General features: G+C 38.3%; 1 protein-coding gene across 7 annotated transcripts in view; it reads right to left on the bottom strand.

The window, feature by feature from the left end:
• RIF1 (replication timing regulatory factor 1) overlaps positions 1 to 21987 on the bottom strand; it is a 58359-nt gene that overhangs the window by 26366 nt on the left and 10006 nt on the right. For 6 of the 7 annotated variants that reach the window (XR_006284958.1, XM_007056687.4, XM_027819047.3 and 3 more), the window contains exons 9-19: positions 18501 to 18652; positions 15931 to 16051; positions 12673 to 12846; positions 9991 to 10101; positions 9618 to 9680; positions 8086 to 8186; positions 6594 to 6680; positions 5645 to 5718; positions 5296 to 5476; positions 2616 to 2723; positions 1301 to 1447 (exon numbers count right to left, since the gene is read on the bottom strand). Coding sequence is in view for 6 of the 7 variants with exons in the window: in XM_007056687.4 (XP_007056749.2) it covers positions 1301 to 1447; positions 2616 to 2723; positions 5296 to 5476; positions 5645 to 5718; positions 6594 to 6680; positions 8086 to 8186; positions 9618 to 9680; positions 9991 to 10101; positions 12673 to 12846; positions 15931 to 16051; positions 18501 to 18652 (1319 nt within the window). In the remaining variant the exon portion in view is untranslated. Of the gene's footprint in view, positions 1 to 1300; positions 1448 to 2615; positions 2724 to 5295; positions 5477 to 5644; positions 5719 to 6593; positions 6681 to 8085; positions 8187 to 9617; positions 9681 to 9990; positions 10102 to 12672; positions 12847 to 15930; positions 16052 to 18500; positions 18653 to 21987 lie in introns of those variants that run through there. The other variant, XM_037912643.2, reaches the window with a different exon arrangement.

Here is a 21987-nt window from a genome sequence, read left to right as displayed (position 1 = left end):
CAAGCTCTGAGGACTTCCCATATTGATTATAAAATTCTATTTCTGTTCAGATGGACCAGCCCTCATTTTATGATTTCAAGTTTACTGAATTGTGTATTTAACCACCATATTAGGCGGCAGAGCTTTCACTTCATGACAAAGCCATCTCCTATTAGACAATGTAAATTCCATTCATGATCTGTAAATGGGTTAAAACAAAATGCTTGTTAACTGTATAACTAATGTTGCTGGGTTATATTAAAAACTAGAAATTTGCTAAAGACTTGATATTTTGATAAATGCTTTATAAAATTTTTTTATAACCTATTCATGTGTACATTACTTCAAACTGTCTCTGAATCAACTCCTAATTTCTGTAGGAAAAGGATTATGTATTTTTCACTTGATTTGTGTAAATAATTCTGACAGTAGTGTACTATTTGCTGTAGTTTATCATCAGATCTACATTGCTTAAGAAGCTGCTAACCTAGGCTGAAGGGCATGGTACCACATTTACAGTACCATTAGAACTAGCACACATATGCCTATCTTTGCTACAACCACACCTGCAGTGGAGACCTAAGTTCCCTCTAAGCTGCGGGGCTGCATAGCTGCCTATTAAGCCCTGAGCAGGGTCAAGGCTGCAGAGGGGAGAGAGGTGCCTCTCCCCACCGGCCAAAGCACGGACCTGCCCCAGACTTGCCACAGCAGGGGGAAAGGAGCCCCTCCCTTGGTACAGCCCAGCCAGAGTTACTGTGGCCGGGGAGACGTGTCTCTCCTCTCACCACAGCAGCCCAGGGCGGGTGAAGGCTGGGGGTAGTCCTTTCTCCCCACCGCAACCCCATGGCAGCCTGGACCCCAAACCCCTCATCCCTGGGACCACCCCAGAGCCTGCACACTCTCCCCCCACACAACAACCCTCTGCCCCAGCCCTGAGCCACCTTCTACACTGCAAACCCAGCCCCACCCCAGAACCCTCCTCCCCCACACCCCAGCCCTGAGCCCCCTCTCACGCTCTGAACCCTCATCCCTACCTCCACCATATTAATTTTGTTATGTGCACCCCACATCACCTCCATTTTGGTGCACATAATTCATTCCGCACATGGATGTAAAAAATTAGAGGCAACACTGGTGTAAACATACCTTTATAATCCAACTCCTGATGTTTAGCTTTGACTAGGCTTATAACAAAGATTGATGGTTAAATTTAAATTTAACTGAGTAAACGCAAAACAAAAGTTAAAGTGGGACTGCTTTTCCATGTGCAGACTGCACCAGCAGGAGTTTTGTATAATTTAATATTGTGGTTTATACTTACTACTAGGGCTTCATCTTCTAGTCCAGATATTTTGGCACAAAGTTCTTCGCAGCACAAATTTTCTTCTGCCGTTGCCACTAAAGCAGCACAGCGGGCAAATGTTTTATACAGCTCTGACCAGGTGCGCAACAAGGACTTCATAGTGGGCTTTAACAACCAAAACAGAAGTTGAACATTTAAAATTCAAAATAGTATTTGCACAATTTTTCCTTCTTTCTATATGTCAGAAGTCAAGGTGGGCAAGCTATTTGACTTTCTTCTTGAGATGTGGTGAGATATCCACCAAGTCTAATATTGATTTTGTCTTTTTATATTCCTTTCTCTATTTGTCAATAGAACTATACCAAGTAACTGAAGCCTCACCTACATTCTTCTAATAGGAAAAGCCTTTTCACATTTCAATTAACAAAACTGCACTGCTTTAAGATCTAAATATAGATATGATATAGATAAGAAATCCTGTGGTAACAAGTTTTGCTCTTTTTTCCCCATCAAAAGACTATAAAATGCCAAGACATTAACCTTAGAAGTACAGAACACAAGTTTATTTTTAAGAACATAACATAAAAATGCCCATACTAAGTCAGACCAATGGATGACGTAGCCCAGTATCCTGCCTTCTGACAGTGGCCAGTGCCAGATGCTTTGAACGGAATAAACAGAGCAGGGCAATTATCAAGTGATCCATCCCACCATACAGTCCCAGCTTCTGGCAGTCAGAGGGTTAGAGATACCCAGGGCATGGGGTTGCATCATTGACCATCCTGGCTAATATCCACTGATGGATCTATCCTCCATGAACTTAATTCTTTTCTGAACCCAGTTATAGTTCTGGCCTTCACAATATCCCCTGGCAACAAGTTCCACAGGCTGATTGTGTCATGTGAAGTACTTGCTTATGTTTGTTTTAAACCTGCTGCCTATTAATTTCATTGGGTAATCCCTGGTTCGTGTGTTACATGAAAGGGTAAATTACACTTAACTCATTTTCTCCATACCACTCATGAGTCTATTGACCTCTATCATATGCCCCCTTAGCTCTTTTTAAATTGTATATGCAGCATGGTGCTCATTTCAAAGACTTCCAGGTAAGCAGAAAAACTGAAAAATTAATAACTTACACTAGTTTAAAAGTTTCTAAGCGACAAAGAGAAAGATTTAAGAATAGCCAGGTGTGAGCTGATATGGAGCCAGCTTACATCTTATACATAAGATTCAGTACCGTAGACCCAAAGGAAGATTATCTTACCAATGTTTAATGTTTACTAGAAACACTGCATTTTTACAGAATCTAAGATTTGTTTTCATTTCTTACCTGTGGAAATTCTTGAATAGGGAAAATGTGGCTCATGGGTAACAGCAGTGCACTGTAAACAGCATTAAAGTTGTGTTCCAATGCATCTCCCTGATTTACTTCACTAGTCTAAATAAACCAAAAACAATAACTTATTAGATAAGTAACGTACAAGGAGCAAAGGACACCCGGATTAAATTTGGTTTCTAGTTTTTTAAATAAAGTTTTTACAAATTAAGACTAAAGTAATTCCATTTTTTTAATGTGAATTAAATCTTTATAGTTACTAGCCCACAGTGTTTGCTAGAGAATCTAAAAATAGGCTATCAATTAGTTAAACAAAAAACCAACAATGACGGCTCAATTTTCAATGTTGAGAGAAAAATGCAAGAGAGTAAACAGAATCTATAAAACAGGATTCCAGGAATCATTTTGAAGCAATAGAAACTGGTACAAGCATGGCTGAGAGCTATTTTTGTTTACAGTATCACCAGGTTGAATCATAACTGGGACTGGCTGTCTGTTACCATCCAATTTTTAAATTTGCAGCCATTTTTTATTTAAAAAAAAAACTTTACACATTACACTCATGTGACAGCCCGGGCTTTTAGCTACTAGTGAAAATCAACATTTGTGAAAAAATGAATTCTAAAATTTAATTCAACTTTAATAACTAGAGATTTTATTGGTAATTTAGGTGACTTTTTAAATACTTTAAAAACTATTAATAGTTTTAAGGCCAGGGGACCATTATGATGATCTAGTAGTACTTCCCGCATAACACAGGCCAGAGAATTTCAGCCAGTAATTCCTGCATCAAGCCTGTGACTTCTGGTTAAGATAGAGTATATATTTTAGAAAGTCATTCAGTTTTCATTTAAATTCTTCACATGATAGGTTCTCCATCTCATAAGAACGGCCATACTGGGTCAGACCAACGGTCCATCTAGCCCAGTATCCTCTTCCGACAGTGGCCAATGCCAGGTGCTTTAGAGGGAATGAACAGAACAGGTAATAAGCAAGTGATCCATTCCCCGTTGCCCATTCCCAGCTTCTGCCAAACAGAGGCCAGACACACTATCCCTGCCCATCCTGGCTAATAGCCATTTCATTCCTGGGTAAGCTGTTTCAATGATTAATTACCCTGTCTAGTATGAATATATTTAGCTTCAGATGCCGGCAGTTGAACCTTGTTATATCCTTGTCCAGTAAAAGTTTCTCTTTATGTAGGTACTTATAAACTGATCAAGTCACCTTTTTACCTTCTTTTGACTAAAAGTAAGTAGACAGTGTCTCGCTGTAAGGCTTGTTTTCAGGATCTCAAATCATTGTATCTTTTTTCACTTTGTCAGCACCCTTTTTGAAATGTGGAAACTAGGAACGTATACTACATTTCAGTAACAGTCTCACTAATGTCAACTAGAGGAAATAGCATGTCTCCACTTCTCACTGACCCCATTCTCCCTCCCCCCCACCCCTGCTGGTAATAGCTCATCTTAAGCGATCACTCTCCTTACAGTGTGTATGATAACACCCATTTTTTCATGTTCTGTGTGTATATAAATCTCCTCAATGTATTTTCCACTGAATGCACCCGATGAAGTGAGCTGTAGCTCACGAAAGCTTATGCTCAAATAAATTGGTTAGTCTTTAAGGTGCCACAAGTATTCCTTTTCTTTTTGCGAATACAGACTAACACGGCTGCTACTCTGAAAATTCCCCCCACTAATACCTACAAGTATACACCAGCTGTCTTAGCCACACCCTCGCATTGAGCGATCATTTTCAATGGGTTAGACACAAAGACCCACCCCAAATTCTTTTCAGTCACTGTTATGGAGGATGTAGACCCCCATCACATAAGTATGGCCTACGTTCTTAGTGCCCAGACGTATGACCCTGCATTTGGCTGGATTCAAATGTGTGCTACTCAAAGGAGCCCAGTTTACCAAGCAATACAGATTTTGTAGAACTGGCCTGTCATTTACTACCCTTCCAATTTGCATTATCTACAAACTACCAGCAATGATTTTTATTAACTTAATTGGTCCCTTTAATTTCAAAGAGGAGGAAATACTACAACACAAATCAATTATGAAAAGTTATTTATTATTCCATCTACCTGATGTGCAATTATACTCTAAATAGTGACTCAATTATGACATTGTATTTCATTGATCCTACATAAAAATATTCAGTTTACAAAAGGTTGGTTTATATAACAAAGCATCAACCTGGACTCTTCTTCTCAATCATCACTAGCCATAAAAATTCTGCAGGGCAAGTTATGTTCTTCATCACACCTGTGCAACTCCACTGAAGCTAATAAAAGCACTTATGAATTATTCACATTTGATATCTGAGAAATATGAAATATCAGCAATGTCATATTGACATCACTTTTCAGAATTGAGCCATACTTTAAAATCTACTTTTGGACAGCCTTCCACTCTTGATCAACTACAAACTACTATTAGTCTCTCTTGTAAAAAGATGAAGTAATACTGCATTGTCTCTGTCTAACTAAGGGAATAAACTCTTTGGGCAGGTGACTGATAACTATTTTTTTGTTTTTTTAAGAGTCAGGAATTTACCAAAATGTCAAAATATGCTATTTCTTGCATTTATGTTATCATATTCTCATTGCTGAGAAGGCAATCACACACTAAAATGCTTATGAATATTTGGTATAATACTATACCTGGTTAATCCATTCAGTCAATGGGTTAACTACAATACTCCACATTCTCCAGAGATGTTCTTTATTTTCCACCTGTTTTGCACACTGATTAATAATGCAGAACACGGACTCACTGAAAGCCAGAGGAGATGTGGGGCCAGACAAAACACAACCCACAAGGACTTCCAAGTTTAGGAAGAACCTAAAAACAAAAGTTTAAAAGTTAGATAGGCAATTATGGGGCGAAGTAATATTTAAAATTCACAGGAAAAGCCTCTAAAATCAGCATACTGAGGTACAGAAGAACAGGACAAGTTTGGTAACAAAACAAACGAACATTCTCAAATAGTTCCAGAATAGGATCACCTACCTCTCATCTCTTACACACCATTCCAACAGATTATCACGGAAAGGTAGCTGAATTAAGAACAAAGCTGGTGTTCCCTTGCAAGAAAAAAAATATTTAATCAGCCTTTTGAACTGTATTTTCATTAATGAAGTGTTTATTTCACAGTCAGAATAGCGTATAGGGTGGGGGGGTTTTCAGTTAATGATCCAGAAATGAAAAATATAGGAGCCATACAAATTTAACTCCACGGGCCAGAGTCAACTAAATTTATTCAGAGTCAACTAAAATTCTGAACTTGAATTCTGTACAAAAAAAAGTGGTCACTTAATTATGACATCTAGAAACTAAAGCATGAGAAATCTGAATCAAATTATTCAAACACCCTTACCTCCCCATGCAGAAAGCCACCATAAACTGCCAGACTCCTATACGGCAGATTTTGCATTTGCCAAATTATTACCAAAAACATATTCAGAGTAGTCATGAGCTAAGTTTGATTATTTTGTCTCTTGAACATTTTTCGTGACATACCACACATGTAGTCAATCAATTGGCTAGACTATTAATCAACATACTGCTCCATCAATAACATGTAACAAAAGGTTACATAACAGACCTTGTGGTCTTCTTGGGTACTGTCTACGACCCTTGCAATAAATAGTGTGCTCAACAATACAGGGAGGTCACTTTCACAAATATGTCTCTTCAGAGTATTTTTCAGACATGAGGAATTGCTAACCCTGTTTCAACTCATCTCATTTATTGATGCAGATAAACTGTCTGTGACAAGTGAATGCTAAACTTGTTCCAGACATTCTAAAAAAAAATACCAGTGAGAATGTATAATTTCACCAAGATATGGCTCTTTCGGTTTACATAGTGTACCGTGAATATGCACTGTACTCCAACTCCTTTCTCTTAAGTATAAATACTAACAAAATTTTAAAAATATAACTTAGGTTTTACTTACATTTAAAAGATCCATGTCAGCAACCTGATATGCTGGTGATCCCAATACTTTTGAAGGTAATTCTTTAATTGTAATTTCTATAAGGGACTGAGGGAGAGAAGCAAACAAGAAAACAGGCAACTATTAAAAAAACAGAATCCTTCAGAACAGAGTATGTATAAATGTCTAATCCTATGCAAGAGCCAAATACTAGCAAGTAAATGAGAATCCAGATGTTAACTGGTTTGAAGTTTTCTGTAGTGGCATAAAGAAAGCAGCCTTACAAACAATTGCTCTCTGAAGTAATGATAACTTAGGAAGAAAAGGGATACAAAGATGCACCACAACTAAAGGTGGGTGAGTGGTGGTGGTGTGTGTGGGGGAGAGGGGGCGGCAGGGGGAGAGGAAAGAGAGAAAGGAAGGTCAGAAACTGCTGCAAAAGGTGCATTGCAGCAATGACTCACCCCCCCACCCAGGAATGCGTATAAAGGAACGAAACCTGGGTGGGACAAGTCTCTAGGTCCACGCAGAGAGGAACTCAACACCTTCCCTCCCTCCCCTAGTGGAGGCAAATGGCAGGCCGGGTTAGGACCTGTTGCGGGCATTACGCTAGTCATCCCTTTTGAAGGGGGGATGGAAAGGAATTTTTCCTGCATCACCAGAATTGGCTTCGGTGGAATGTGTCTTTTTCGCCTTCCTCAGAGCAGGTGTGAGGATGGACCTTTTCTGGTGAACAGAAAAGGTGGTAGGCCATGTCGCAACTTATTTTGTAATAATGGGCAGATGTTCAGTGCAGGTACACCATAGGGAGGGCAGCCAGTGACCAGATAAATGGCCTGATAAAGGATTTAAAAGGAGGTCCTGTATAAAGGAACAGAACGGGGGAGGGGGGTTCAGGGACTCCTATGATTGGTACAGCAGGGAGCAAACCCCCTCTGTTCTCATAGCCCTCCTTAACCCTCTTACGAGGCTGGTGGATGGCAAGGTCCAAGCCATGGGTTGGCTGGGGGACCTGGATGGAAACAAAGGGGGGCTGGTGAAAGCCCTGGAAAACTGAGTTGAATAAGCATGGATTAAACAGTGGGGGGACTGGTGAAAGCCCCAGAGAATTGATTTAAATAAGCATGGATTTGCCTGCACTGTACACTTTATCTGCCCGGTAGTCCCAGACATCTATATAATAAAGTTGCAGCCTGATTAAAACCCATAACAAGTCTCCTGTCCTTCTTGCGGTATACCCAGACAATGACTCACACCATGGGACTCATGCTGACATTTGATACATACTCCTTAAGGGTTCCTACAAAAGAAATCTATGTAGTTTGCCATGAGAACTTAGTAATTTTTATAAAAGAATTTTAAAAATTGTCAGCTCTTTAGAGCAAGAAGTTTTGGTGTAGCCATTGCAGGAAACTGATATCAAAATACAGAAGGTTTCAATTATACGATATCTACTTAACAGCACATAAGAAATTATCAGTTTAATAAAAAACAAACAAACATAAAACCTTACCAATGTTTTCTGAACAGGAAGTGTGCTTGAGGTAACTATGTTTTTTAAGGCCTGTAATAATAGTGTTAACATTTCTGAACCTTGCCTCTCTTTCTTATTGCCTAAAAAGATAAAAGTAAAAAGCATGTTCAAGCCAGAGATAAAGCTACAGAAGTTTGCAGAACAAAGCACTAATTAGTGTGATCATCACTTAAAAATTATTTTTACTGCAACTAAACGAATCTCATAGCAAGGACATTTTCTGAAAAAAATCAATACATAATGTGGACTATAGCACCTTACGTCAATTTTCAGTTTCAATCTCCTGCAATTATGAAGATATGCAATGAACTGCCCAGAGAAACAGACACAAAATATGTTATTTATAAAGTGTGCTAGGTCCTTTTACTAAATAATTGAGAGACAGTCAAGAAAGCTGAAATGCTTTGACCAGGCTACAACTCTTCCATCAGCATTCACAGTGTGAAGTCAATGCAATTTATGCTGCTAAATTGCTTCAGTACTTTTGAAAAATCTCATCAGAAATTGCCTAAATATGGGTTTGTGAGGCTAACTTTCGGCTCCTTTTTTAAAATGTAAAAAAAACTTTTAAAAAGTTCATAACTTTGTTAATGTACTAAAGTCTAAACTTCTCACTGTTAACACTGAAGCAATTCTGTTTTGAAATGACAGATTTCACGCCACTAAGAAAAGTATATATTAAAAATACAATTTTAGCTCCTAATGCTGCAAACATTTAGACAAATGCTTAACTTTAACCATGAGTACTTTAACCACAAGTAGTCCCGCCGACTTCAATGGAGTTATTTGTGTAAGTAAAGTTACATACCTGTTTAAATGTTTGCAGGATCAGGGACTTAATATTTTCAGTGTTTTTGTTTTTGCCTACAGCAGCAGAGTTTTTTAAAATTCAGATAAGATACCCTATACCAGTAATGGAATTCTAAAAAAGATTGCATTTACAATTTTATTCATTACAAATTTTAAAGTTGCAATAGCCAAGTTTTAAAATTAGTTTTAAAGAGCTCTACTTGACTCAAATCAATGATTTTTTTTCATATCAAATTTAAGTAATTTAAAATCGCCTTGATTTAAATCACTCAACCCTGTTTAAGAAAAATGTAATCTAAGACATGATATAAAAAAATAATGTGGAAAATGGACTGAGAGGTGACAAGACATACAGCAATAAGACCACATGGAGATGATTTTGGTATGCTCACATTTTGATGTTTTCAATTTTTAATATATGATATGTAATCCTTATGATGCATACCCTTATTATGGGGGTAGGCTGCATAATCCTTACTCATGATGAGGACTTCATTACAAAAGTGGCATAATTTAGTCCCTTTTGCATACATATTATATATGTATATATTGTACAAAATTAGATTGCATCTTGTAAGTGTCTAGAAATAGTGGGTTTTTATGAAGGATTTTACTGAATAGCCAAATACTTTCAGGAACATACCCCCCAAAAAACCTCATGTTTCAGTCACCAAAAATAAATATGAAATAAACATTATTACCTGATTCAATAGCTGCTTTCACAAAATCAATCATATGCTTCCATATAATATTAAGCATGGCATCTGCAAAACAAAAAGTGAAATTTCCATTCACAGAAGTCAGTGAAGAATACTGAGCAAAAGAAATAGCAATGCACATAGAAAACAGTTGTTCAGTTATGGACTTTGAAATGAATTTTAAATGTAATGCAACAACGCATAGATGAAAAGGTCACAAACACAAAACTGGATATGTTGATAAGAAAAATGCTATTTTAACATTTTCATTATTACTCTATTAAAAATCCTCTTTTCCCTACTTTTTAATTTTATTTCCCTTCATCTCAAAATTACTACACAAAATAAAAAGGTTATTTCACCATGAAATTTTTACCTGGAACCTCTTTTCCAATTGCAATGAAGCCTTCCTGAACTGCATTTATGAGTGTGCTGGCATGCTTACAAAAAAAAGAAGGGCTACTGATCAATGGATATTGAAGAGGCTCTAGGAGAAAACAGAAAACAAATCTGACATACCACATGTGGATTATTATTATTATTATTATTTTTTTTTTTTACAGTCAAGAGTTTTCAAGACATAGCCTAAAAGAAAAATCAAGTAGAGTGTGTTCTTTAAGTTAGTTAAACAAAAATTAAAAGGTACATTGACTACAGTGAAATCCATGCAAGCTGCATGGACACTTTTCAAAGACACCATAATAGAGGCTCAACTTATATGTATACCCCAAATTAAAAAACACACTAAAAGAACTAAAAAAGAGCCACTGTGGCTTAACAGCCATGTAAAAGAAGCAGTGAGAGATAAAAAGGCATCTTTTAAAAAGTGGATGTCAAATCCTAGTGAAGTAAATAGAAAGGAGCATAAACACTGCCAAATTAAATGTAAAAATGTAATAAGAAAAGCCAAAAAGGAGTTTGAAGAACAGCTAGCCAAAAACTCAAGAGGTAATAACAAAATGTTTTTTAAGTACATCAGAAGCAGGAAGCCTGCTAAACAACCAGTGGGGCCCCTGGACGATCGAGATACAAAAGGAGCACTTAAAGACGATAAAGTCATCGCAGAGAAACTAAATGAATTCTTTGCTTCAGTCTTCACGGCTAAGGATGTTAGGGAGATTCCCAAACCTGAGCCGTCTTTTGTAGGTGACAAATCTGAGGAATTGTCACAGATTGAAGTGTCACTAGAGGAGGTTTTCGAATTGAGAAACAGTAACAAGTCACTGTGACCAGATGGCATTCACCCAAGAGTTCTGAAAGAACTCAAATGTGAAATTGCAGAACTATTAACTATGGTTTGTAAGCTGTCCTTTAAATCTGCTACCGTACCCAATGACTGGAAGATAGCTAATGTAACGCCAATATTTAAGAAGGGCTCTAAAGGTGATCCTGGCAATTACAGACCAGTAAGTCTAACATCAGTACTGGGAAAATTAGTTGAAACAATAGTAAAGAATAAAATTGCCAGACACATAGAAGAACAAACTGTTGCACAAAAGTCAACATGGTTTCTGTAAAGGGAGATCATGTCTTACTAATCTATTAGAGTTCTTTGAAGGGGTCAACAAACATGTGGACAAAGGGGATCCAGTGGACATAGTGTACTTAGATTTCCAGAAAGCCTTTGACAAGGTCCTTCACCAAAGACTCTTACATAAATTAAGTTGTCATGGGATAAGAGGGAAGACCCTTTCATGGACTGAGAACGGGTTAAAAGACAGGGAACAAAGGGTAGGAATAAATGGTCAATTTTCAGAATGGAGAGGGGTAACTAGTGATGTTCCCCAAGGGTCAGTCCTAAGACCAATCCTATTCAACTTATTCATAAATGATCTAGAGAAAGGGGTAAAACAGTGAGGTTTCAAAGTTTGTAGATGATACTAAACTGCTCAAGATAGTTAAGACCAAAGCTGACTGTGAAGAACTTCAAAAAGATCTCACAAAAATAAGTGATTGGGCAACAAAATGGCAAACGAAATTTCACGTGGATAAATGTAAAGTAATGCACATTGGAAAAAATAACCCCAACTATACATACAATATGATGGGGGTAAATTTAGCTACAACTAAATCAGGAAAGAGATCTTGGAGTCATCATGGATAGTTCTCTGAAGACGTCCATGCAGTGTGCAGCAGCAGTCAAAAAAGCAAACGGGATGTTAGGAATCATTAAAAAAGGGATAGAGAATAAAATGGAGAATATCGTATTGCCCGTATATAAATCCATGGTACGCCCACATCTTGAATACTACGTACAGATGTGGTCCCCTCATCTCAAAAAAGATATACTGGCATTAGAAAAGGTTCAGAAAAGGGCAACTAAAATGATTAGGGGTTTGGAACGGGTCCCATATGAGGGGAGATTAAAGAGCTTGGAAAAGAGGAGACTAAGGGGCGAAATGACAGAGGTATATAAAATGAGTGTTGTGGAAAAAGTGAATAAGGAAAAGTTATTTACTTGTTCCCATAATACAAGAACCAGGGGCCACCAAATGAAATTAATGGGCAGCAGGTTTAAAACAAATAAAAGGAAGTTCTTCTTCACTCAACACACTGTCAACCTGTGGAACTCCTTGCCTGAGGAGGTTGTGAAGGATAGGACTATAACAGGGTTTAAAAGAGAACTGGATAAATTCATGGAGGTTAAGTCCATTAATGGCTAATAGCCATTAATGGACAAGGAATAGTGTCCCTAGCCTCTGTTTGTCAGAGGGTGGAGATGGATGGGAGGAGAGAGATCACTTGATCATTACCTGTTAGGTTCATTCCCCCTGGGACTGGCCACTGTCGGTAGACAGGATACTGGGCTGGATGGACCTCTGGTCTAACCCAGTATGGCCATTCTTATGTTCTGTTTTTATGTTGTTAAGTGTTCTATATTAACATATGATAAAAATAGCTCCTAATATTAAGCAAAAGATTAGGATCTGCAATTATTTTAAGTATCTTATCTATTATGTACATCTTTAGGTTTAGCAAAATATTATGGAAAATTCAAAGTAATCATTTCAAACTACCCTCGGTATCAAGAGTGCTTTGAAAAATGTAGTGCAAATACCTAGATTAAGTAAAAGTTTGTTTTGCTTAGAAAAAGCCAAAACTTCTGGCCCCATCAGGAAGTGAAGCAGCATTTCAATTCCCAAAAGTTGAATTGAGGGGATCACTATGATCCCTGATACACTAGAATTCAGGTTTATCCTTGGAGTGACTGGACTTCCAAATGGATAAGAACCTAAGGAAAAGAAAAACACAGTTGTTGTGACTATATCGTAACTACATTCAAATGAACAATTTTAAAGTGAAAACACAGATCCAAAATAATAAATATAAAAATTAAGTCTGACAATTTTACAAATGGGGAAAGAGAACAATTTCAGACTTAGCACTGTGGTAAAGCCAAGAATACAACTCAAATCTCCAGATTCCCAGCTTTGTGTTTTAGCCACAAAGCAATCTCTTCCTGGTCAAAAATTCCCATTATAGTAAGTACCTACTAGCAATGCTTTATTTAAGGAACTATCAGAGTTTCCATTAGAATCCTTTATTTTAAGGAGTTTATAGTATGTATAAGGCCCTACCAAATTCACAGTCCATTTTGCTCAATTTCACAGCCACAGGATTTAAAAAATCGTAAATTTCATTATTTCAGCTATTTAAATCTGAAATTTCAGATGTTGTAATTGTAGGGGCCTGACCCAAAAAGGCACCATGGGGGGGATCACAGTACTGCTACCCTTACTTCTGTGCTGCTGCTGACGGCGATGCTGCCTTCAGAACGGGGCAGCTGGAGAGTGGTGGCTGCTGGCCAGAAGTCCAGCTCTGAAGGCAGAGCCGCCACCACCAGCAGCGCAGAAGGATGGCATGGTATGGTATTGCCACCCTTACTTCTAGGCTGCTGCCTGTAGAGCTGTGCCCTCAGTCAGCAGCCATGACTCTCCAAAGCTGTGCGGCCGAAGGCAGAGCAGAAGTAAGGGTGGCAATACCACGACCCCCCTGCAACTCCCTTTTAGGTCAGGACCCCCAATTTGAGAAACGCTTGTCTCCCCAGTGAAATCTGTATAGTACAGAGCAAAAGCACAAAAGAGACCAGATTTCAGGGTCTGACACGCATTCTTCATGGCCGTGAATTTGACAGGGTCTGTCAAGGTTCCTTCCCCACTCTGAACTCTAGGGTACAGATGTGGGGACCTGCATGAAAACCTCCTAAGCTTACTTTTACCAGCTTAGGTTAAAACTTCCCCAAGGTACAAACTATTTTACCCTTTGCCCTTGGACTTCTACTGCCACCACCAAACGTTTATCCGGGTTTATTTTATTACGAAAGCGTTGTTTGGAAACATCTTTCCCCCCAAAATCCTCCCAATCCTTGCACTTCACTTCCTGGGGAAGGTTTGGTAAAAATCCTCACCAATTTGCATAGGTGACCACAGACCCAAACCCTTGGATCTTAAGAACAATGAAAAAAAACATTCAGTTCTTGAAAAGAAGAATTTTAATAGAAGAAACAGTAAAAAAGAATCACCTCTGTAAAATCAGGATGGTAAATACCTTACAGGGTAATTAGATTCAAAACATAGAGAATCCCTCTAGGCAAAACCTTAAGTTACAAAAAGACACACAGACAGGAATATCCATTCTATTCAGCACAGCTTATTTTCTCAGCCATTTAAAGAAATCATAATCTAATGCATATCTAGCTAGATTACTTACTAAATTCTAAGACTCCATTCCTGTTCTGTCCCCGGCAAAAGCATCACACAGACAGACAGAGAGAGATTTGTCTTCTCCCTCCCTGCAGCTTTTGAAAGTATCTTGTCTCCTCAATGGTCATTTTGGTTAGGTGCCAGCGAGGTTATCCTAGCTTCTTAACCCTTTACGGGTGAAAGGATTTCTCCTCCGGCCAGGAGGGATTTTAAAGGTGTTTACCCTTCCCTTTATATTTATGACAGGGTCCTAACTATGTAACTTTAGAAGTTTGCTTCAGGACTGCTTACCTTGAGGTTTTAGATCAAGATTAATTTTTTTTAACAATTTTTCAAAAAGTTATTTTAGCCAATTAAAAAACAAAAATCTGCCTTTTTGACAGATTTGTCACTGTTAACATGTATTTTTGTCAGTCTTGTTTTCCAGGTCTGAAGAGAACCTGTTCTCTTCCTATGCCTCATACTTAGCTTTCCCTTCCCTTCCATATGATCCCTCCCTAATGACCAGCACGAAGTCTGCTCGTAAAAATCAGATACACCATTTATCATTGTTTAAGGGTGAAGTCTGCCTATAGTGGATAGGAAAATATTTTTCCCATTTTATAAGATTTAAGATTGTCAATAGTCAGACCTCAATGTTTCCAAATTAGACTTGCCTTACCACTAATAGGCAGACTCCAGTCTAATATTAATAGTTGTGATATACCAACCAAATGCATAGTGGGGAAAGGAGAGGTTTCCCATGTAAAGAAGCTGGTGATTGGGGTGGAGGAGATACGGGAGGGGAAAAGGTTCTGCTCTTAGGGGATCTGGAAAAGAGGGGGAAAAAATAGACAGACAGGTGCTCTGATGCTGGAATTTGAAGCATTCATCACCTAATATTTAAGCATGCAAGTTTAATTCTGCAGATCACTTAACTATCTTAGAACAATTTTTAGAAGGTCACATGTTTTTTCCTTCACTCTATTTCAACTAAAACTATTTTACATAACCTTAAAATTTAAGTTTACTTGTTTTCAAAAAAGCCTCAACTGAGACAGAGATTTATACAACAGTTAGAGCTACTAAAAATAATTACACGTTAAGGTTAAATGAATGGCTTAACTAGACTTAAACATGAAAGTAATTTAGAACTGAGAATTGTTTATTCCATCACTGGCAAACATCGATCCAAACTGCATCATGATATACGCACAATAGATCTCATGAGGTCCCTGATGAATTTGCTTATGGCTGACAAGAATGCCACACAGTATGCAAATGAACAAATGTAACTTAATTATATATAAATATAAAATATAAATTAATATAAAATGATGTTTACAGACACAGGACAAAGAATACCTGCAATACCTAGGTACAATGCAGTGCACCAAGGAATTCTTTCCCGCGTTCTCGGATCTGAATAGTTTTGTAGGCTTAAAACAGATACAAAGTTTTCTTCGTTTAACTAGCTACTAAATTATTCTAGATCAGTAGACTGATATGAATGTGCAGTATCAATATATCGCTTGCTATTGCTTCTCACTAGTGAGATACTACTAACACTTAAGTTTATTTTAAACTTAGTTCCAGCATTTGAATTATATTCAGAAGCAGGGCTTATTTTGTACCTGATTTCTGGGCAGATGTTGCTGTGGCTAAACTCTGATTGACTGCTGCACGAGAGGGAGTTCCTTGAGGTACAGCAGAAGAATCTAGACTTAAAGTGCTTTGGATTAATGGAACACAAACCTGCAAAGACACCAAACCTCAGTGATTGTGCGTATGACACACATGAAGAGAAATTAAAGAGTACATTTAGTCTCAATTCCGCATCATACCTTGTCTGAGGAGAAAGTAGAATCATAAAAAGACTAAACTACTCTGTAAGCCATAGACGCTGACTCCGTAGGTACTCCAGGGCTGGAGCACCCACGGGGAAAAATTAGTGGGTTCTCTGCACCCACCGGCAACCAAGCTCCCCCCCCTGCTCCCCCCCTTTCCACTCTGCCTCCTCCCCTGAGTGCGCCGCGTCCCCGCTCCTCCGACTACCTCCCAGTGCTTGCCGCCGCCAAACAGCTGTAGTAAGCTCTGAGAGGGAGGGGGGAGGAGCGGGAATGTGGCATGCTCAGGGGAGGAGGCAGGAAAGAGGCAGGGCCAGGAGGGGGATTTGGGGAAGGGGTTGGAATGGGGGTAGGAGGGGGCGTGGCAGGGGTGGAGTCGGGGGGGGGCAGAGGCGGGTCGAGCACCCACCGGCACCAGAAGAAGTTGGCGTCTACGCTGTAAGCTACTCGTTTTAAAAGTTATTTCTGATATATAGTAGCTTTATTTTAATGACTACCAAATCAGTAAAATTTTCCAATATCATCATCAAATGAAAGTTAAATAATTTCAAATGAGATGTTACTGAGACAGTGCAATTTGCATTTTTCCATATGGTTTTCTAATCTTTTCTATAGGTAGATCAAAAGCATAAGATAAGAAATAAAGATTTTCAGTTAATCACATCCTGGAATATAATTTGATTGAATTATGAAACCCAGTGCTAACAGTTCATTTTATGCGCTCAGTCCAACTATTCTACTATTTAAGTACTTTTCCAATTATATTTATCAAAATCTCTAGGTTCATTACTAGAGTCAGTCAAAACATGTCAAAAAGGCATTAAAATTAATCTAACTGAAAAGCCTAATTCCAGAACAAGCCTCACCCCATCGCTACCACTAAATCAACCCTTCCCAAACAATTCGGGGAAAACATTTGTCTTGCAGGTCCACCAAGTCCATATTCAACTTGATATAGAGAGTGAACCCCTCAAAAATAACACATCAGCCTGATCCCTTTCTGACTAGGGGGCTGTAAACTTGACTCCACTCTATCACAACTGCTGTGGTATCACTTGAGAGACTGTCGTTTTCCATGTAGCTAAAGCCCAAACCATTTAGGGCTTTATAGGTGAAAACGAAGACATTAAAACACCAACTTCACTGTTCTTAAACATAGAATTATTTACCTACTGTTACAAACTATACCTGCATTACTATAATTGAAAGATTTTTTTAAAAAATGGTCTTTTTTGTTGTGCATGTGACACACACTAATCAGTTGTGTTTGTTTGTATGAGTCTATAGAAAAAATAGGCAGCTGTGACTATAAACCCATAAAAAACTAGCAGGAAGACTCAAGAGCAGATAGAATACATAAAACTGCTATTTACTTGAAATCTATTTGAATTTCAAAAACAGAGTGTCTTTTTAAACTCTGAAAAAGAGATGAGTAAGTTCATGGAGTATAGGTCCATTAATGGCAAGGTGGTCAGGGATGTAACCATGCTCAGGGCAATCCTTAACGTCTAACTACCAGAAGCTGGGAATGGAAGACGGGTGGATTGCTCCGTAACTGCCCTGAAGCTCTGGTACAGGCCACTGTCGGAGTCAAGATACTGAGCAAGTCAGACCATCACTGACGAAGTATGTCAGCTCTTATGTTCACACAGAAGTTAACTGAGAATAAATGCATATCACAAAGATCAGGGTAACTACTGCTCCTTGCTAAGAATACTACTTTATAAACAGGCTGCCAAGTACTAGATGTATTTTCTATTTGTCCATTGAATGCCTTTGTGTATTCTGAGCAAGGACAACACAAGTGTTTGATCTACCTTTGCTATACCATTAAGTTTTTTTATATCCCCTCTTACATTTTCCAAGTTAACAAATCCTGATCTTCTCAGGCTTTTTTCACATAGAAAATTTTCCAGATGGAGGCAGGATGATGAGAACTGAACACAGTGTTGTAGGAGAATGGATTTATATAGTGAAAATGTCAATATTTTCCATTTTATTCCTTATAGAAAGTGTATTTTGTCTGACTACTGCTGTGTATTGAGTAGAGGATTTAACTGAGCAGTCCACAGTGACATTCAGATAATTCCTCTTGATAGTTAATTTAGACCTCCATGTGTACCATTAGTACAAACTGTTCTTTTATATTGACCTACCAGCTTAAATTTTTGGAAGCATGTCAGGTTTGGTGTCTACAAGAGTAACAGTATCCTTTTAATAATTGTTTTATGGCTAAAGATTACAGAGAGTCCAGATAAACAGCTACAGAAAGGAGATAATCATAAAGCAAGTTTCAGTTTTATATGAACAAAACATAGGCTGTCAACTACTATGCTAAAACTATTTGCATTTGTTACCTGTTCAAAGTTGGCAGGCAGCTGAGGTCCAAGCCTCACCAGTAAATACCACCAGACCTCCAGTTTCGTCAGTGCCAAAGCCTCTGTTCTCACATGGATAGAGCTCAATGGCTGCATTAGCAATTTCAGCCTTTTTGCACTGCACAATATATCTTGAGGAACAAAAAACACATTTTTAAAAATGCTATAAAAAGTCTAAATTATTTTGCAGCACAATAAAGGGCAATTTCTAAACTGTTAGGTTCTTTGCTTTCAATTAACACATTCACTAATTCAGCAAGAATCAGTCTTCTCCATCAGGACATTTTCTAGGTACTCAGTCCTATCAACACAGTCGGCAGGAAAAACTTGTTTCCATTTTCCAACAGGAGCCTGCCAGAACAAGTACTTCTGAAACTGTTTAGCAGTTAACACTGAAACAGGAATTTTGTTAAAAAGTACTCAAAGAGGAATAAAAGGAAGGAAAAACAGCTTTTCCCTACAAATCCTGGAAGAAAAGAATCCAAGCCTAGAAAAGCTAGTTTTGATAAATGATCCAAATTAGCAGATGTTAAATCGCAGAAAAGAAATTAACTAATAAGGAATCCCCCTCTTATCTGAATCACAATTTGGCAAGACTTGGCTACAGCAATGACAAATCAAGGAAAGTGGAAAAGGAAAACTATGGTATCAAAAAAAAAGCCTGAAAAATTTAGCTAATAGGGATAATTTATGCAACGAAAGCTTAGGGGAGTTGTCTCCTGAAGGAATAGGAGAAAAACAAAATCTAATTTATGATGCCTGAGGAAGGTGCAAATCAGGGCTTAAGTTACAACTTTGCATATTTCTTCTGCTGGAAACAAAGCATTCAGCTCACTCTAAAAGATCAATATTGAGCTGGGTTGCCAATATTGGTATATGTTTTCTTGATGTATTATCAAAGTCATATGGATATACTGAATTGAAGGTATTTGACCTCTGTAATTTGGATGAAAGAGCACAGCCTGAAGATCTCTGGTACAGCTAATCTATGCTCTCAAAGTTCTTCACACATCCAGTTCACACTGTAGCTGCTCTTTTATTTTGGATCCATATAGAATGAGAAGAAGAAACCTGACTTACTCAGCAGTGCATGTAAAAGTGTTCAAGGCTCCTGGACTTATCTCCCCCTAGAACACGTGCTCAACTTGTATTTGAGAAAATATCGAAAGGTCCATTTGTGGGCAGCAGAATTTGAGAGAGATGATGCTGAAACTTTGGAAGTGAGGCTCTGTTGTGATAATCAAATAGCATATCAATGCTCCACTTCCTGCACTAGCTCATTCTTGAAAGCAGTATCCAGTTCAAGATCTCTTTCCTATTATTTAAAGCCTTCTATAGAAAAAGCCCTAGCAAACTGAGAATCTCTCTCTGTACTTGGGAAATCTGATCACAGCTACATTCTGCTGAAACAATTAAACTGTTGGAGCAATCTCTTGAGAAAGGGAGGCAATTTCAAAAAGGAGCTAGACCCACATTATAGAACTCGTTAACCAAATAAATTAGAATGACCGCTATCCTTACTCTAACTCTACTACTCAGTTCCTTATGGCTGTCTCCCAATCCCACTATCCTTTCACTATTTGGGATTAAACTCTAAAACCAAGAGATTCCGTGTAAGAATTTCTAAAACCAATATACTTTGGGTGCCAATAAAAAGAAATAGTGATTGTTATTTAACATCAACAGGATGTACTTGAGGGAAAGTAGGAAAATTTGAAGCCTGAATTTGTAGCCTTGTGTCTGTGTCTAAGTGCCACAGACAACATGAGAGTCAGTATGTGTTCCCCAATCTAAAGGACTGGCATCAGTCATCTGTGTTTCGAGTAGAAGCGACAGTTGTTCTCTCGCCGTGCTAATCTCGAGAAGCTAACTCTGATCTTGCTCACAAAACAATGTAGTGCCCAATAAAAATATCTTTAGTTACCTCAGATGAACATTTCTATAGATATTGTGCCAGTAAGGCTGAGAAGTAAGATGGGAGATCTTTAGCTTTCTTCTAGACTATACAGACACACTGATTATAGTGCAAGTGTATGTCTGTCTCCCTTGGATCCACTGGTAGATGAGGGATTTTATATTATAAGATACTCCTCCAGCAGTAATTGGCGATGGAGGAAGATGGGCAGTCACTCCTGTCTGGCTATGCCTCTGTTTGGATTCCATAATTTATTCCTCTTTAACCTGATCATCATCTCAGAATATTTTCAGGATGCATGGGAGAAAACCTTGTGAGCCCCGACTTCATCAACAGTGGAAAAGATGTAATAATTGTCTATGGAATCTGTCATCATTTTCTCAAGCTTTTCTCCAAATGGGCATCTCATTTCAAGTTTTTCACAAAGCAGAATTGTATAACTGCTTGTCTACTTTCCAAGGGAAGAGCCATATATACCATCCATCAGTGCTGTTGAATTTCATAGCTCAAGAGGCAAACATGGGAGAGTCTATGGAAGTGGTGCTATTGGATATGAACATAAAAAATGCCCTCTACAGCTCATATAACGTTAATAGTTACCCCATCAAAGTTATAGGGATTGAAAAGCCAGAGCCCAAGTTTTTCCTAAGGGTGCCTCTTTTAGGAAAAATCAGCTGGGATTTTGCCAAGGAGGCGCCTGCAACATCTGTCTTGAAAAACAATCATGCTACCCTCAAAATGCTGGATTTATTATCTGGAATAATAAATTATTATATTTATTATATTAAAGATTTATAAACCCTTACATTGGAAAACTCTCCATTATTTTATCACCAGATTTGTCAGGCTACTGTCCTTCACCTTTCTGAAATATTATTTTTACTAGCTCAAATTTGGAAATAGATTCAAGTTGCAGTATTCGCTAGCACCTGTTTGCAACTGGTTTTTAGAGGAACTGTTTTAGAAATAGCCAGGTCCCTTCAACTCTAGCATCCAATAAAGGAGGAAAAGGGGAGAGAACCAGTATTCACTCCTTAGCTTGAATGTCATGTTTAGCATGTTGACACAGGACAAAAAGACTTGCCAGCGAAGGTAAAACAGCATCAGGGTTCAGGGCTGACCAGGCTCAGAAAGACAGAACCTGCCAAATACAGCATTAGCAACACTATAAGAAGAGTGCTGTGCCGAAAGCACCTCACTGTATTTGGAGTGGGCCTTCCTGGCTGCTTCAGCATCAATCCACCACCATTCAGCTAAGATGAGGACAGTGTAGAGCTCTCCATATGGTGTCTGTAAACAACAAAAAGGCAAGGGAGAGCTCCAAAATTTCAAAATATTGAAGTGAAAATACACTGCAATTTGTTAGAGATTACTGGCTAATAGGTAAAGGTTGTTAATTTGAAGAAGAGTGGTTAGTAGGGTAGTGCTGCATTGCTGATTGTTCTACAAACAGAGCTTTCTAAATGGAAATAGCAGGTGTTTCCCCAAGCTATCTTAACTCCAGTAGATGCATGGAGGAGGAAGATCTACTCTTGTTGGATGTGGAAAGGA

This window comes from Chelonia mydas, chromosome 11 (assembly GCF_015237465.2).
Source record: "Chelonia mydas isolate rCheMyd1 chromosome 11, rCheMyd1.pri.v2, whole genome shotgun sequence".
NCBI lineage: Eukaryota > Metazoa > Chordata > Testudines > Cheloniidae > Chelonia > Chelonia mydas.
The sequence above is the reverse complement of the archived record's forward strand: the minus strand, read 5'-3'. Positions and strand labels throughout refer to the sequence as shown.